General features: G+C 29.2%; 1 protein-coding gene and 1 long non-coding RNA gene across 5 annotated transcripts in view; one reads left to right on the forward strand and one right to left on the reverse strand.

The window, feature by feature from the left end:
* The window catches only part of LOC129920207 (uncharacterized), a 115,534-nt gene that overhangs the window by 68,603 nt on the left and 28,234 nt on the right, over positions 1-18,697 (forward strand). Inside the window, exons 2-6 of one of the 4 annotated variants that reach the window (XM_056001454.1) lie at positions 5,165-5,396; positions 12,879-13,049; positions 15,480-15,595; positions 15,675-15,921; positions 16,029-16,143. In XM_056001454.1, the coding sequence (XP_055857429.1) occupies positions 5,198-5,396; positions 12,879-13,049; positions 15,480-15,595; positions 15,675-15,921; positions 16,029-16,143 (848 nt within the window). In that variant the 5' untranslated portion in view covers positions 5,165-5,197. The remainder of the gene's footprint in view (positions 1-5,164; positions 5,397-12,878; positions 13,050-15,479; positions 15,596-15,674; positions 15,922-16,028; positions 16,144-18,697) is intronic. The other 3 variants (XM_056001456.1, XM_056001457.1, XM_056001458.1) reach the window with 3 other exon arrangements.
* Positions 10,383-11,209, reverse strand: LOC129920208 (uncharacterized). The gene is made up of 2 exons (XR_008773207.1): positions 10,876-11,209; positions 10,383-10,794 (listed from the first exon to the last, which is right to left on the reverse strand). It is a non-coding gene; the product is annotated as an uncharacterized LOC129920208 (long non-coding RNA).

The following is an 18,697-nucleotide window of genomic DNA, read 5'->3' on the forward strand; positions in this document are numbered from 1 at the left end:
ACAGTACACATAAAAAGGTAATATCTTCCGAACTGACATTGGTCGCCAAGTTGTCAAAACATGACAATTTGGCGACCAATGTCAGCTACCGTAATTCTTATTTCTTTTATTTACCGACCAAAAACGCACAAAAACCGAAAAATCACGCACACCATTAATTTTTTAACAATTATTCACCATTTTCCAAGAAGAAACACGAAGGAAATTTGTTATTTTTTAATTTATAATTTTTTCAAATGACATTTTATAAATTAAAACAAAAATGAATTTCCTGTTTACTGCGATTTAAAAATAAAAATTAAAGGTCGACCTGACAGATTCGTGCCCATTTTTGACAAACAAATTTTGACAACGTTCGGAAGATATTGGGCAGGTTCAGAAACGTTAGGCACTAAATATTTAGGTAATTTTTCGGTCTCTGATTGGTCAGCTGTCAGAAAAAATCTTTCCAATTTAGGTAATTTTATTGGAAAGCTAACTGGAAAGTTAGGCAAGAAAATTTTCCCTAAAAATTTAGGAAAGTTTTTTTTTGTAAACATGACAGCAGATTGTTTTTAATTAAAGAATTATTTTAGCAAAATTAAATTTATTTGTATGAAAAACGAGTAAAATGTGCATTATCGTTTATAATTAATATTATTTATTCATTAAAGTTAAGTGAAATTTGGTGTCTTCCCCATGCGATCGGTAAAATACTTAAATAAATTTCTAAATTTGACAATAGCATCATATCCAAACTAATTTACTCAATTTACTCAAATTTCGGTTCAGAAAATGACGTTGCCTAAATATCTATTCCCTAATATTTCCTGAACGTGCCCAATGACGTTGCCTAAATATCTAGTCCCTAATATTTCCTGAACGTGCCCATTACCTTATTATGTGTACTGTGGTTTTAAACTCCTTAATTTTAATATTTTCCAAAAAAATAATTACTTGAAACCTCAAACTGAAACATTTCGTATAAAATTAACTGTTTACTGAGAATCACCCATATTACAACATTGATTAGACTATTTTACTTAAAATTCAGTAAGAAAATAATGACAATTCGAAATGTATCAATGTAACAACTAATAAATAAAATAAAATGACAACATTTTACATTAAAACTTAACTCTTCCCTCAAGTTAATTCCAAACAATATTGTCAATTCCAACACAAATAACAGTTGATAAACTAACTCTAATGCAAAATGCGTGCACAACAACTTCAACTACTCATTTGTCGATTATTCGAATCGATTAATGGCGTTCACACGCATTTGTTAGCTTCAAAGTTTAGTGCTTCCTTCCGGTTTTGTTCTTCTATATTATTCTCTTTACCCAATACTGAGTTTGTTTGATTGTTTTACCATAAGCCTGTTCTTTCCGAAAAAAAACAACAGTAATGGAAAGGATTGTTTGCTTTCCCTACTTCTAATAGAAAAGGAACAAAAAGTTAGTAACGTCTTTGGAGCACGCAAAAACCTCCTATACCCGCATGTTTCCCGCAATTGTCAACCATTTTCTTCATCGTCATCGTCAATTACCTCCAATTTGTGTGCTTTTGTGTAAATTTTTCGTTTAATTTTAATTTTATGCGCAATCAGCAGACATTCAAATTGAATTCTCTTGTCGTCCTTTTCAAGGACATCTCTGTGTATTTTCTATGAATATTTACACATGGTGACTGATGTGTGTTGGTTGGTTTATATGGAGGCACAGGTACATGCAATGGCATAACGACTAAATAAGGAACATTTCCATTGCAAATAATCATACATATATGTGAAGAGGATTGAGTGGCAGGCTATAGAGCTCTTCTATTCAATCACTTTACCCATTGCTTTTGCTACCAACCAACAAGACTAGGTAACTCATCCTTATATTTGGTTACACTTCTGAACAAATTTAACCTTCAAGAGCTTAAGGCGGTTGCTAGAAACTTTATTTTTTTCTTTGTACTTGAAAGAACCACGTTGATTGTGTTTTCATAATTAACTTGGGTATTTTGGTCATGGAGGGGTTGAATTAAAATATAATTTGCCAACCCTTCAGATAGGTGAATTAAAGTTATGGTTTTTCCTTTGGAATTCACATTTACACCTATGCAACTTTGTATATTTGATTAATAGATATGTTTTCTTAACCCTATATTTGTTTACAGAGCTTTGATTTACATAGTCCCTTTGAATTGCTAATTAGAGGCTATAGTTTGCTTCAGATTCAGTTGATAGTATCAACAGGGAAGTATGTTAAATCGTCAGCTTCTCAGACTTCTTTATAAAACTAACTTGTTATGGGAAAAAACTTCAGGCGTCGACCTTAACTTCAAAATAAGAGCTTTTGGTATGGGTTTTTTGGTGTTCGAATTGATTTTCAAGCTTAAACATTGTGAAACCAAGAATTAAATAGGAGTATTAATCAGATTTACACACCTTGTGTTGACGACCAACACACGAAGAGACGCGTCCGGTTGTGGTCATTTACATACACTCAACTTCTTATACTTTCATAAATTATCATGCGTGTTAAGAAGGTTTTGTTTGATTACAAAAGGAATTTTTTTTTGATAAATAACCGCTAGTTGTAAGAACAAAACATATTAAAATTTTTCTTGGTTTATTGTTTTTATTCTTTTTTTTTTTTGTGTTATAAGTACCACACTTGGAGCCTTGTTGATAATTTATACAAACATTTGTTTTGAATTCAACCAGTACCGTAACCTCTTATGTCACCTATTTCGAAGTGACACCCAGTAACCACGTAAACACGAAATTGTAACGGAGCTATGAATACCGCTTGTTATTTTGCTCTGAAAAGCCATGTTTTGTTGAATTCAAATTGCAATATTTTTCGATCTAACTTGAACTTTGGTAACTTTTATACTTTTTTGGAAACTCGAATAACAGGGCAAGTTTTTAAAATAATAAACCAGTGTCACACCATAGAAAATTTGTTCGAGGTCTTGCTCTCAAATAATTTGTAGCGAAATGAAATAAAAAATATTTTGATTAATTAATGGTTCGCAATTATTAGGCAATGTTTTAGTGAAAGAATTGTAGAAAAAAAAAAAAACAAAAATCAATTATGGGCGCAGGAAGCAAACTACTGTTGCAAAGTATGAAATTTTCGAAATTTCACAAAAACTGCATTTAAATGAAAACCGTTAGGATTTGGGATGAACAAGTTACCAAATTCTGAAAGCCCTTAAGTTGGCCTATTAGCATATTTCGTTTGATCCATTACTTTTGGAACACCCTGTATAAAAAGTCAAATATGTAAAGAAAACTATAATAAAATACATTAAAACAAATTTATACGTATTTTGTAATTTTATATACTATTTTTCTATTTAGAAACATCTTATCTGTGTTAAACCATTCGATACACTGTCTTCTAAAGCTTCAAATTTGATTCTCCTAAATTGATGTGCTGAGTTCGAATCCGAAGAAGTATAAGCGTTAGAAAATCACAAAATCAAGTTTTTTTTTGTTTAGAAAATCTCACAAAAAACTACTATATCTCAAAAACGGGAGCTGATCGAAATTTTTTGAATTCGGATTCAAAATCAGCATTCTAAAATCTATTAGAAAAGTATAGGTACTTTTGTTCTCGGGAGAAAGAAATATGAATTTTCAATGATCAGTTTCTTTATGGTTAAATATGCCAAACCTACTTAAATTACTTATATTAAGATATCTCGGATAAGAAAAGAGATATTGAAAAGACTGAAACTGAATTTGAAAGAACGAAATTAGTTCTTTTATAAACAAGTTTAGTGACAAGTTTAGTTGAAAAAGTTTACATTACGCCAAAATATTGCTTCGAAAATAGCAAAAAAAAATGGGTTTTAGAGATTTTCTCACGGAAATATCTAAAAAACGTGAAGTGCTAGGCCAGTTTTGACTTCAACCAGTTTTGACTTCGGATTCGGAATCAGCACACAAAAATCTTTTAGAAAAATATAGTTTTATTAAAAGGAGGATTTCCTTCCAGACCAGTGTATCCTTACAGTAATATTTGATAGTATATTTATGTTCCTTAAGAACTTTCTTAAAGCATAATGTTATAAAGTTCACTTATTGAAATGCTGACTTTTTTTCAAGTTTATTACCCGACAATGGGAAATAGATGCATAAAATATTAAACGATTCAATCTCACACCCCCGACTCACTTTTCACAAAGGTTGAAACACATAATCATTTCATTCGCACAATCTGCTAGAAATCAAAGAAAAAACAAACTGAAAATTACTAACAATTATTTTAAAATTATATAAAGTTCTTTTTAAAACACGCCTTTTTAGTTCCGTTTCATTATTTTTTTTTCTTCTTTTTGTTGTGGTGTATTAAATCACTCTCAGTTCTCTGCACGAACGCAAGAAACTTCCTAGAAAAATCTGATAAGACTTTGATTACCGTCAAAGCGGATATGAGGTATTTCCCGGGTGAAATTTTAACACCTTCCTGGGGTAAGATTTTGTTAGTTTTCTCGTCTGGCTGTTGTCCTGCCCACAATTCCATATGCTTTTATGTCGCTCGTAAATAGGGTTGGATGTAAAACAAAAACAAAAAAACACAACCAAAACAATTTGTAACTGGGGAGTATATAAAAATCCAAACTAGACGTGAGTCGTGATTTTGGAGCGAACTTCTGGTTGTATTATTACAATCTAACAACAAAAAAAAAACCTCCAGAGAGTCAACAGTTCATATCGTGATCGCCTGACAGAAGGACACTCACGCGCTAACTTCAGATAGTAGTTGAAATATTATTATACCTAGCTAGTTTTATTTTCCCTATCGTTGTTGTTGTTGGTTTTATTGAAGTTCAAAAGTGAAATTAACAATGTTCACTCTGAAGGATAAAGGACAATTTTGCTGTGTGTAGTAGTAAGTTAATTTATAATTTAAAAAGAATTTTATCGATTTCAATGCGGATAGAATGAAAAAAATAAATTTACTAAAAATTCTCTTCACATCCTGTGACATTCACTGCACTCATTTGCAGGTGGATAGTTTGTCCTAAGGTCGAGGTCCAAAATTTTGTATTCCCTTTTTATAAATAAAAATTGACAACATAAAAAGCTGTATTTCACTTGGAAAATCGATGTTGACAACATTGAAAACGAATTTTATTTCAACAAATATAATCCTTAATCCTTGAATTCTGTATATAGTGGAATATAAAAAGCCGATAAACTCCCGTCAAGATGAATTTAATGTTTCGAAAGAATTTCCGCGAAGGTGGCGCTTCCAAGTCAGGTGGAGGTGGTGGTAAGCTTACAAGTAAAGCAAACAGGACCAAGCGCTCCCGTGACATGGGCATATCAAATACAAATACCGAGGACATTCACTATCGAACACATTTGTTCTTTCAACCAAATCGACAAGGTGTTGATTTCAACGAAGGTATACATATTTAAATCAATTGATTTTTTTTTTCTTGCAAAAAATCCAAAAAGAAAAAAAAAAACAAATTGTAGGTACACACAATAAAATAATAATACAAGAGAATCCTCTGGCTGTAGCACAAATACTAACCATTAAGCATTCATACATTAATAAACACAACACACACACATAAACACAAATACAAATAAATACAACAAAAAATAGTAGAAAAAAGGACACAAAGTTTAAAATGATATATTTTTTTTAACTACCACAAACTTTTGTTGGTTCTAGTCTCAAAAAAGGTAATTTTCAATTTTTATTTTTTTTTTTTTTTTTGAAAACTAGGTGCATTTTAGTCTTAGTTTCCAGTTGGCTTAGCAGGAGCATGTGTAAGTTGGACGCATTTGTGGTGAATAATTTGAATATAAAAATATAAAGATACATAGCTTGTTCAATATGTATTTCTGTGCCTGCCTAATGCATTCGTGTATCATAAATAACGGACCAGTGACAGTGAAAGAGTGAAAAGCGTAAATTTTGTTCAGATTCATGTTTTTAGTTGACGAAATTGTGTCTGCTGAAATGTGTAAAATATTATCTAGATTTTATTTTGTTTATTTTTATAAGATGAGTGTGTTTTTTCTTTTATTAACGAGTTTAAAAAATAATTTATTATAAACGAATTATGGACTGTTCCAATATTTGGAAAGACAAATATTGAGTTTATTTTAACACAAAAGTATGGTCTTTGCATTAATTCTAAATTCTTCAAGTGACTTGCAGCTTCGCTTATTAAATTTAACATTTTAACTTATACATAAGTGTTGATTTATTTGAACCATTTTAGAGTAAGGCTTGATTTTCGAGTTAAGTCAAAAAATTTAAAACCGACCAGTGTTGCCGTTTTCTCAGCATTTTTGACTGAAATTTACTTTTTTGCCAAAGAATAATATTCAGCAATAAAAACTAAAATAAACGTATCCATAGTAGGTAACTCAAAATAAAAACAAGCAATTCTTTCCAACGATCAAAATTTAAGAAATCTAAAATTTAAAAAATTTTAAATTTAAAAATTAAAATTAAAAAAATCTGATTTTAATAGTTCATAGATAAAAAAATGACTGACACTTACTTTTGGTGGTGTGGGTATGCACATCCCAAGGAAGATTGTTTTTTTTTTTTTCTTTTTATAAAAAATCGCCGTGATGCGAATGTCCCAACAATTTTTTGAAGGATAAAAAAAAACATTTAGAAAACTGCAATATTTTGTAAATAGGCAATAGCCTAAATCAGCAAGTTGATTTGGTTAAAAATTGGTTGTTTTTTCTGATTCCTAGAGGGGAATTTGTTTTTTTTTTTACTGTGCTTGCCATGTGACCAATATGGAAAACATAACCTATACTTTTTTCGAAAGGGACTCTTACGATCTGTATGCTTTGGAAAATAAGGTCCCAATTTTGGAATAGAAACAATTTTGGAAATTCCGTTTATCATGTATCGAATAAAAATAATTATGCTTGGAATATGGCATGCCAATGTTTATTTTTTTTTTTTGAAAAATGTGGTTAGAACCAAAACTGTTTATTCGATACAAGATTGCAATCTGAGTCTAAAAAATCTGTACCTTGAAAATAAATATTTTTTCTATATTTTGTATATATCTCATAATCCAGTCAAATAAGGGTTTAACCTCGGAATGAATGTTAGTAGAAATTTTTTTTGTTCAATATCTTCCTTTTGCCATTCTATAACATATCTCAAAAGTCTAGAAAAATCTCATGTCCGCTTGTCGCGATTTCAAGGTCAAATCGCGAAATGGAGATTTTCAAAATTAGCAAAATTAGGCTATGGTATTATATACACATATGATAAATGATTTCAAGGTATTTTTTAATGCTGATTCCAAAAAATCTAAAATCAAGGCAATCTGACGTCTCTGAAAAAAGTTATACCTGTTTTTCATCTGTCAACTCATATTATTATAACAGTTGCTAACTTACTACCGAAAAACCCTTAAAAGTAATGGTAGCGGAACCAAATTTTGCATGAAGGTTTTCATATCCATTATTATTAGGAATCAAAACAATGCAATGCAAAAAAACATTTATATCTATAACAAAATGGTATTTTTTGAGAAAAGGGGAAATTTTGGGATGTGCACTAAAAAACATCCTGGTACAATCTTGGAATTAGTGCTAATAGGCTAATTTTTTTGTTTCTATCTTTGTTTGGATATTCTATAACTTATGTCAAAAATCTAAAAAAATCTCATGACCGCAAGTTCTTATTTTCCAGGTTAAACTAAGTTAGGTGCAGATTTAAAAAAAATAATAAGAAAATTTTAGATTCTTATATGTATACCAACATAACCCATATCATTTCAAGGTATTTTTTAACGCTGATTCCAACAAAACCCAAAAACAAATCAATATGACCATCCCTGAAAAGTAATGTACCTTATTCATGTTGATCTGACACAAATATCTGAAGAGTAGTTTTTCAATTTTTTTCAAATCTGCACCTTATCTTCAAACCAAGAAAATTAGGACTTGCGGACATGAGATTTTTTTAGATTTTTGAGGGTAGTTAAAGAATATCCAAACAAAGATTAAAATGAAAAAATTAGCCTATTAGCACTTATTCCAAAGATGAACAAGAATCTTCTTTAGTGCATATCCTAAAATTTGCCCCTCCATCAAAAAATACCATTATTTCGTAGGTATATATATTTTTTGTAATGGATTGTTTTGATTTTTAATAATGATGGATTCTAAAATCTTCATGCAAAATTTGGTTCATCTACCATAACTTTTAAGGGTTTTTCGGCAGTAAATTTGCAACTATTATAATAATATGATTTGACAGATGAAAAACAGGTATAACTTTTTTCAGAGACGCCAGATTGCCTTGATTTTAGATTTTTTGGAATCAGCATTAAAAAATACCTTGAAATCATGTATCATATGTGTATATAATACCATAGCCTAATTTTGCTAATTTTGAAAATCTCCATTTCGCGATTTGACCTTGAAATCGCGACAAGCGGACATGAGATTTTTCTAGACTTTTGAGATATGTTATAGAATGGCAAAAGGAAGATATTAGGCAAAAAAAATTTCTACTAACATTCATTCCGAGATTTACCCCTTTTTTCTCCTTATTTTACTGTATTATCAGCATTAAAAAATTCCCCTATATCATGTTCAATATAATTATACTACACCAAAATATAATTTAAGTTATTATATCAAAATTTTCATTTCTGTCAAAAAAAACACGCTTTCATCTTCGATATTTGCATAAACTCTTGTGGTTCTTAATTATCATATCAATTGCAACAGTATCACTAAATTTCATAAATGGTGAATATTCTCTCATTTTCCCCAAAAAAATACGTTCTCACTTGAAAAATTAAAATAGAATTTATTGTTTCCTTATTTGCATGGCAAATAAAACCATAGTGCCAAGTTTTACTACCGTACCATCATTTTGAATTTGGTTTATTTTAACCTTCTTTTAATGGTCAAAATGGGAACCGTAATGAAACACAAATATGAACAAAGCCGTATCTTTACAGTTCTTGTTTGCTTGTGTCGGGAAAACTTTCAATTTACCCCGGCATGAAATTTTAAACAACAAAATCGAGAAAACCAAAATTCAAACGCATCTCAAATTAAAACACAATTTTTAGAGTTCTCATATAAGTTCTCGTTCTATTCAGCATCAAAAAAAACTTTAAAATGTGTAATTTTGCCAGATGAAAATGTCTAGCTTCTGATTCTGATCAACCGTCTTCACATGCAGTTTAAACAAAAATTTCATAAATAAAAAAAACACGTATACGCCACAGTGTATTTGGACAATGTGCAAGTAATGTGAATTACAACTTTGGCTTAGATGCCAAACAACCAACTCGATATTAAATAACACTTGCACTTATAAATGAACAAAATCTTTCTCCCCTTTGTAGTCAGTGATAGTTATGTCGTTTTCGATTGGAATCACTCAAGGATTCACTCATTCTGAAATCCAATAAAACAGTTTGAATCGCTTCCACTCAATTCTGTTTTTTGTGTTTGTTTTTCTGTTAAATTTAAAATGTCAAACATGGCATATGACTTGAAAAATAATTAATATTCAAAGAAAATTGTATCTAATTTTTAACCAATTAATGGGGAATTCGTTTTGGAAAATATTTTAAAAGCATAATTTATTTGTTTGAAAATAAATTAACAAATTAAATGCAGAAAACAAAAAAAAATTAAATGAAAAACAGAAAAAAACAATGATTGAGTGTTTCTTTGACATGTAAGTATAAATGTATTAGTTCTTATTGATTGGATTCGGATTTGAGAACCGTTCTGGCGGTCATTTTCATGCCAATAAAACGGTATCAGAAGGCTTCTGAATGCTTCCGGACGCTTCTAGACGTCCAATCGAAAACTACATTAATAAACTGAAAAACAAATTCTTATAAAATAAAACCTGAAATACATAGAAACACAAAGTGAAAAAAGTACAAAAAAGTTTCTAATTTTTCAAATAATTTTAATTTTTAAATGTCACATCAATTAAATTGTTGTTGTTCTTTTGTACTTTTGTTTACTTTTTATACTTTTTTTGACTTTGTGTTTCGATGTTGTTCTAGCTTAAGCCTGAACTACATCAAAACACAAAGTGAAAAAAGTACAAAAAAGTAAACAAAGTTCAAAATATAAAAATCACATGTATATTTACCTGACATCTATTGGAAAAAAATTAACTAAACAAGCTCTTTTGTTTTTGAAGTTTTGTAATTTCAAATAAAAAAAAATCTGGAAAAGTAAACAAATTACAGTAGATTTCATCTAATTCGAATTTTTTCAGGACACCAAAATTAGTTCCAGTTAGATGGAAATTTAAGTAAGGAATCTTGTTCTTGTTAGAGGGAAATTCAACCTAAAGGAAGTACGTCTTCGAGGGAATCGACTGTATATTTGAAAAAAAAAAACTTCATTATAATAAGTTGCGAACCAAAATCGAAATATTTTTATTTTAATGCAGAAATTATTTAACATATAAAAATAATTTCTAAGGAATACGGTCTAAACATACATTTTACAACTGTCAAAAAATTGCATTTAAATATAGTGTTCGCTCTTGAAAATACGACGAAAACTAACCCAAGAAGCGTTGAGCTATTTGTTGGGCAATAAGTTGCTTCTGTTTCGAAGTAATTTCGCATTTTGTCGCAAATTGTTGGAATTTTCTGAATGATTGTTATCAAATTACTTTCTTCAATCTTCGTTACTTGCTTCTGGAAAATTAAGTTTCGTCAAAATGTTTAAAAATTTCGATTGAATAGACCATTTCAAGGTTTTTAAGGATCCATTCTTCAAACACGTGGTCAATTTAAATAGAATCTTTGAAAAATCTATAAAGAAATCAATGTCAAATAATTTATTTAGGTATACAAATATTCTAAAACATTTAAAATGGTAAATTTTTTACTTACGGCATTGTTTTCTAAGCTTTTGTATAAATTTAGCTCATAATTTTTAGATATTAGTTTGAAATTACATTTATTTGTCAAAAGAGCTTTTCTTCGAAAATGACAGGAACTATGTGATCGCAGAGCTACCTTACGGAAAGGATATACAATTTTGTTTGAGTGTATTTGTTTTTGAAACTTTGTGAAAATTGAAAGCTTGTTCATGTTCAAGCTTTTTGACTCGAATACTTTTTAAAAATGAAAGAGAGATATACAAATAAGTTACTAGGGGGAACAAGAAAAAACATCGTGTTTACTTTTTTGTACTTTTCTGACTTTGTGTTTTGATGTAGTTCAGGCTTTAAGAATCAAAAAAAATTCGTATTAAGTTCTTTTATTTTCCAAATATTACAAAAACAAAAAAATAAACAAATACAAATTCAACACTAAAAAAAAAAACAAATATAGTCAAACAAAAGATAATTAGAACTTTGTATAATAGTTTTAGTTACTTAGTAACAAAAAAAACCTTTTTAGATATTTCTATCGAATACACAATCCTGTAAAGCGACTTTGACTATTCATAGCAGATTATTTTCCCGGTGTCACTTCTATATAAAATTATTCAATGCCCAACAAAAGTTTCAGACGTAGGTTCCCGCATGTTTCGACTTTTCGGAACTGCATCTATTTTAGCAGTCACTTTTAAAAGTCGAATCTAAGGCATAATCTTTAAATTGAATATTTATTACCTTCATATCTTCGTTATCCACAGAAATTGAAATCATTTAAAAAAGAATTGGGATATTTGAAGAGGCCTTCAAATTAATAATTATTTTAAAATTGTTTCCAGTGTAGATTGCTTTCGGTTTGGTTCCACAAGAACCAGGATCGAAACATCCTACGTAACAAACCAGAAGAAAAGATAAAAAAAATTGTTAATATGACATATATTCATTTATTGCATTGTTTTTTACAATCGGATAAAAAAAACGACAAAAAAAAATACTGAAAATACTGAAAATAGACACTGCTTAGGATCTGTCATGAATTTTGTTTTATTCTCCCCTGGCCTGGCTTTTTATCTTTTGTATCTCTGTTAATTGAAAAGTTGTGATCAAATAAAAAGAAAACCCAATCAACCATCTACAGAACAATCTCCGAAAAATGCTCCCAGTAGTCATTTCACTGGGCATTTCATTCGTCCTCCATATTTCCGTAGACTTTTTCTCAAAAAAAAAAAGAAAAATCAATTTATTTGTCAATTCAATTGCCGCAGTATGTGCCTTTATACAACAAAAAAAAAAATATTGAAAATTAATTTCCCATCGGCTTTTATGGCAAACCTTTTATGGTTCCATTTAAATTAAACACGCTTTTATTAAAACGCATAACTTATCTTCCCAAAGGATATGTATGACATGTTCCCTATATCCTCTTGCTGGTATACCCATACTCATACGAGTTTGTATGTTAATATAATTTTCTCTTTTTTTTTATCAATTTTTCATTTATTGTCAACTGCATCGACCATACATACTATAAAATCGTATAGTTTTCGATTAAAAATACCACAAAATGTCAAAGGGATAACTTTAAGTATTTAATAAAATATATATACTGCCTAGCATTATGGCAAGCTTTAAAAATCGGAGATTCAATTAAAAATTTAAACGCATGTGAGCTTTTGAATTTTTTTTATTTATTTTATTAATAACCGAAACACAATTTATCAATTTTTTTCTATAAATATCAATAAATTATGCTAAAACAAAAACATAAAAAACTTCCAACTAAAAACAAAATAATAAATAAAATGTGTCTAGTTTTCTGTAAAAAATAATAAAACAAACCGTATGTGATGCGTATAATTTAAAATTAAAACTATAAAAACACACACACAAAAAACTTAAATATTTATATTAAAATTTTAAACATTATCAAAATCAAAAAAAACAAAACAAAAATATAAATAAAAACACAAAAAAAAAAAAACTCCATCATAAAAAAAGAAAACACATTTACAGAACGTTGCGGTCCTTTATTATCGGGTGCTAACAACACCCCTCCAATATCACCTTTGTCCTATGATGTGGATGCACCTCAACCCTTAGTAGATCGTAAGCCATCTGTATCTTTATTAAAATGGAACTCTGGCAAGAGGAATGACGCTCCCACACCTACCGCTGCCAGGCAAGGTTTGAGTTGCAAATTAGTTTATTTTAAAATTATTCTTTTTTTGTTGTTAATTTTCACGTAAAAAATAAGTACCTAAAGTAATTTGTTTATGTTGTATTTGATGTTACTAATCCACGTTGAACACAAATTAGTACATTTTTTTGTTAACTTTTTTAAAAATTTTATCATCATCCTTCACATGCAACAAAATACTGAAAGCTAGACATATTTTCTACAATTGACTGCATTGAAATGAATTACAAAAACCAAAATGTGAATAATACTTTATTGTACATAAAAAATATATTAAAATTTTACACAAACAGTTTCTTTTTTTTTGTTTTTTGCTGCTTAAAATTAGTGTTGAAAAGTGTTGTTTTTTTTTTCAAATTTATCATCACATTTATAAATATTTCTTACATAACTGGACTGGATGGATTTAACAGTTTTCAGTATTTTTTTGGAGTGAAGTTTGATTGATTTTGTTTTTGTTACGTTGAATTGCTTACAGTGCTGTCCCTGTTTTTTTTTTTTTTTTAAGTTTAAGTTAAAATGATTTTTATTATAATTTTTTTTTTTTTGAAAATCAAATTCTACGACATGAGAAAGTATTTCAGATTAGAAAACTAAAAGGTTAATGCAGCTCCATAATATTTATTATAAATTATAATGTATTGTAATTTAAAGAAGGAAACATTTATGACTTATTATTCTATCAAGATTCCAATATTTTAAAGGTGTTCTAGGTTAACAACGTGCAAATTTTCGTACAGTCCGGGTAAGTCTAGACGTGATCAACGGAATACGGAAGTAGAGATAAATTTTCACTATTTTTAAAATTAAAAAAAACTACATATATGCTTTGAACCATTACGCTACATAACAATAAAAATTGTGCCGTTATACTTTTTGTATAGATTTTAACCCAGAATACCCAAAAATCATATCTAAAAATGTTTATTGATAGGTTTTCGAGGTACATATGTATGATTTTTCAGAGCATTTTCACTTTGATTAAGCATACATACTTAGTATGCGGGCTACATATCTTGAGTAATAAATGTACATTGTACAATCTAAACAGAAGAACCGGCAACTGAAAACTGAATAAATAACAAGAAACACTAGAATAACTTTTTTGGGTAACTTTAGATGTTTTAAAAGAACATTTTTACAAATAAATTTCTTACTCAAAGAAAAAATCTTTTTAATTTTTGAAGTTTTAAGTTTTGCAAGTGTAGCCTAATTTCTCACAAAAATTTCAAGGTACTTTTCTTAAAAATCTATGGATAAGACCATTTTTGTAACGATATGAAAACACCAATTTTTTATTGAAAATTTTGATTTACAAAATCTGTTTAAAAAACTGGTTCTAAAATTTAAAATAAAAATCCGAAATTTTTTGTTAAATTTCGTTTTTAATATTCAATTTTTACTACAATTTAGTACCTAAATGGTTATAACTGTAGAAATTTGCCTCCCTTCTTAGCTTACCGATTTTGGAATGTTCTATGGTTGAGCCAACTAAATGCAGAAGTCGTTGCATTTGTTTGTTTCAGGTGTTTGTCGATACCGATATGGTTTTTAAAGTCGGTACTATACCTAAATAGAGTCGTTCACGCTATATTTTATCCAAAATCCTACTTTTAACTTAGAATATTTCCACAAAGCTGTCGTGTTACTGTTCAGAAGTCCACCAGGAAGCTTTAATTCAACGAGGCGCTAACAATAAGCTTTTACAGGGTACAAATTCAGGTGTGCATTTGAGTTTATTGTTCAATCATCTCTTCCTGATTCTTGTTTACTTGTTACCAAGTTCCTTAATTGACTCCAATATTTAAATATGTCTCGAAAACTAGACAAATTTTATGTTCGTTTAATTTAGCTATCACGCAACTTATCTCTAGAAATTTAAAAGGTCAAGCAATTTTTAACTTAAAAGTCTCAAGCAAGAACATTGTATGTATTCGAGAATTAATAAAACAGTATTTTCAAATTTTCCGCTAAATTAGAGAACTATGAATGTTTTTTAATCCCAATTAAAAACAGATCACTTGCAATTTATCAATTTTTTATAATTTTATAAACTACTTGCGACAGCACTGATTTTTTAACGTTTTATTATTGCTTACAGCTTTCTAAATGTTTTGTTTAAAAAATTTTTTTGCTTATATTTTTGCATTGTTGTGTTCAAAATTTAAGTCAAAAAAACACCAATGAATTTGAAATATCCTCTTTTACGATAAAGGACAAACAATTTATACCTGTAACCTATATTCACATGTTACTCTCTCAATGTATTCTAAAAATGAATAGATAAATTTTATTTAGAATTTTGTTGATAATATTTTATTTTTTATTTTAATATTGCTATAATAACAATTTATTGAGAATTTAACATTGCAAAAATCTTATTAAAAAAAAAATGATTTTTTAAAATATTTTTACAGTAAGCTTTGGCGGTGGTTCGGCTCGAACAGAACCAATTTCTCTTTCAACTTTGGATCGTGATTGTTTTATTATTCCGGTTCAGAGTGTAGATAGGTTTCTACCTGCAGGTATACCGGTAAATAAACATTTATTTTTAATTTTACTTAAAAAGTTTAACTCCAATGAATGAATTTTTTATTTTTATTTTTGTTTAGCTACCACCTCCCTCCGCTGATGGGGCAAAGCCGACAAGTCCTTTAAGTGTCCTAGAGGTGTCCGATCCGAAACTATGTATACTCGTGCATCTGATGAGTCCCCTGGAGCCAATAGATCCTGTAATGGAATCACCGCTGTCACATCCATTACTTAAGCAAAGGTCTGTGGCAGCGGAACTTTTAAATGAGGTGCAACAAGCGAATACAGCTGTAGGTGGAATGTTGTTAGCGAACATGGAAAAGAGCGGTGAGTTTGTGGTTTCAGTGCTTTATAGTTGTTCTTTCTCTTTTTTGGTTTTAATTATGATAAATTACGGGTACTTTTGTTTTTATTTTTTTTTTTTGTTATTTTAGCGGAATTTCCTTTTATAGCATACTATTTAATAAATACAACACAAACGGATCCTTCGAATTTTTACACCGGTATGCGAGTTTCATCGCTTTCGAAATTCGAACCGAAAAATTTAAAGTAAGTTTTTAACCTAAATAGATTAATTTATTAAATTTTTAATGTGTTGAAATCGAATAATTCTTGAATTATTTCATTTACTAGTGGCATTTGTTTTAAGTTCAGATTTTTTAATGTTGTTACTCAAAGAAGTACATGTTACGCAAGCAATACTTAATCAAAACTGATAAAAGTTTCAAAAATTAAAAATTTAGGTTAGGTACTCTGAAATGTATTCTATAATTGCATAGACAAATGGACACGAAATCACTTTAATTCACTTGTCAACTCGTCACTCGTATTCTAAGCCGGAATTTATGGTCCAAAAGAATTTTTTCTGAACTTTGTTTTATATTAAATCCATATCATTTAAGGGGAATGTGTTGAATGCTTTTTATGTGAGCTTAAAAAGAAAATATTTATCAAAAAATTATGTAGCAGCCAGATGTAAGCTCGTATCATTACTATTAATACTCTCAGGTGGTCACTGTGGTGTATGAGTAACTTTTTTTTAAATTAATTTAAAACTGACGGTTAATGCAAATTGTTCTATTTTTGTTTGGTCATGCATAGTTTCGTATGCGGGATGACACACTTAAGGATCAGCTCAGAGCTCCTGAAAAATTATTTCCGCTCAGAGGCGGCGCTAGACCAAAATGAGTCGTGTGCTAGAGTAAATTTTCGGGGCCCCTGAGAAAATGAATTTGGACTATTATTTTGAAAAAAAGTATCAAGTATCAAGTTCAAAATTCTAATAACAAACTTAAGACAAAACGTTTCATTTCAATGTAAGCCCTGTTCCTTTGGGAGGTGGCAAAGTACTACTAGTAGTTTACTAGCGATTTCCAAGACAGTATATGATAGTACTAGATTAACCAAAACATCTACTATTAGAAGACTACCACTTCCAATGGAACTGGGCTGTAGATGAAAAACAAAATGCACGACTCGATCTCACGAACTTTTTCTTAAGTTTCAGATTGCTTTAATTTTTAAAACTTTTTATATAAATAAGATTTTTTGTTAAATGTTCTAAAACGTACATATCAAAAAAAAATAATTCGTTCTTCAAATCAAACAAAAAAACAGCATCTAGAATGAATTTCAGCAATTTGATTTCTTTTATTAGGGCGCGTTTTTAGAAAAAAATCAAAATCGTTAGAAATCGCTATAAACATTTTTCGGAAAAAAACTATTTTAAGTAAAATTGATATGAAATTTTGCAGAAATTTTTAATCTACATTCCAAATTTCAGAAAAATTAAATGCGAAATTTTCTAAAATTTGACAATTCAAATAAAAATCAAACTTTCTTCATCAAAATAAAAACTAATTCTTGATTGCTTTTTTGATTAAATTGTACTTTTCTAAAATTGGTACAATATAATATAGCTATTTATTTTAATGTAGAAATTCTTGTTTTCGTCAGTTTCTTTTTTAGAATATAAAAATATCAATTGAATTACCAATTGGAAAAGGGGAATAAATCCATCTCATCTTATTGTTAGCAAAACGCAAATAACTGCACAACTTCTTTATTTGATGGTTCTAAGAATGCGGTTAGGCTAGTCTCACGTTAGTCTTAAAATTTAAAAAATTTACACTTTTCAAACAACCTGTAATATAGCTGAGTGCCATTGCTATATTAAAATAAAAAAATTAAAATTTATCAGTAGGAAGAAGGAAATAAGGCCGGGATTTGTTTCTTTCTTTAAACTATTGTTTTTTTTTTAAATCACTTTTATATGTATATGATTTCTATGTAGTTTGGTAATAACAACAAATGCGGATAGATAAATGTCGATTGATAAATGTCGATTGATAAATGTGGATAGATAAATGTGGATAGATAAATGTGGATAGATAAATGTCGATAGATAAATGTCGATTGATAAATGTCGATAGATAAATGTGGATAGATAAATGTTGATAGATAAATGTCGATAGATAAATGTCGATAGATAAATGTCGTTAGATAAATGTGGATAGATAAATGTGGATAGATAAATGTGGATAAATGTCGATTGATAAATGTGGATAGATAAATGTGGATAGATATATGTGGATAGATAAATGTGGATAGATAAATGTGGATAGATATATGTGGATAGATAAATGTGGATAGATATATGTGGATAGATAAATGTGGATAGATAAATTTTAAACTCGCTACATTTGTTGAGCTGATCAAAACCAAACACCTCGCAAAATTTAAGCCTCCTACGATGAGTAGTTTCTGAGATATAGGGCTTTAAAAATAGCAAAAACCGTAACTGACTAACTGACTCACTGACTCACTGATTCACTGACTCACTGACAGATCATCAAAATTATGGAGAACTTCCCGATATCGTAGAAACTTGAAATTTTACACGGTGATAGGACTTGTGGTGTATACAAAGAAAAAAATCGAAAATTTGAGATTTTCAATTCAGCGGGCGTGGCATCCGCCCATTTCCGCTGAATTTTCATAAAATATTATAGAGCACTTCTGATTATCGTAGAACCTTGAAATTTGGTAGAATGTGGATAGATAAATGTGGATAGATAAATGTGGATAGATAAATGTGGATAGA

The sequence above is a fragment of the Episyrphus balteatus genome, chromosome 4 (genome assembly GCF_945859705.1).
Source record: "Episyrphus balteatus chromosome 4, idEpiBalt1.1, whole genome shotgun sequence".
Taxonomy (NCBI): Eukaryota; Metazoa; Arthropoda; class Insecta; order Diptera; family Syrphidae; genus Episyrphus; species Episyrphus balteatus.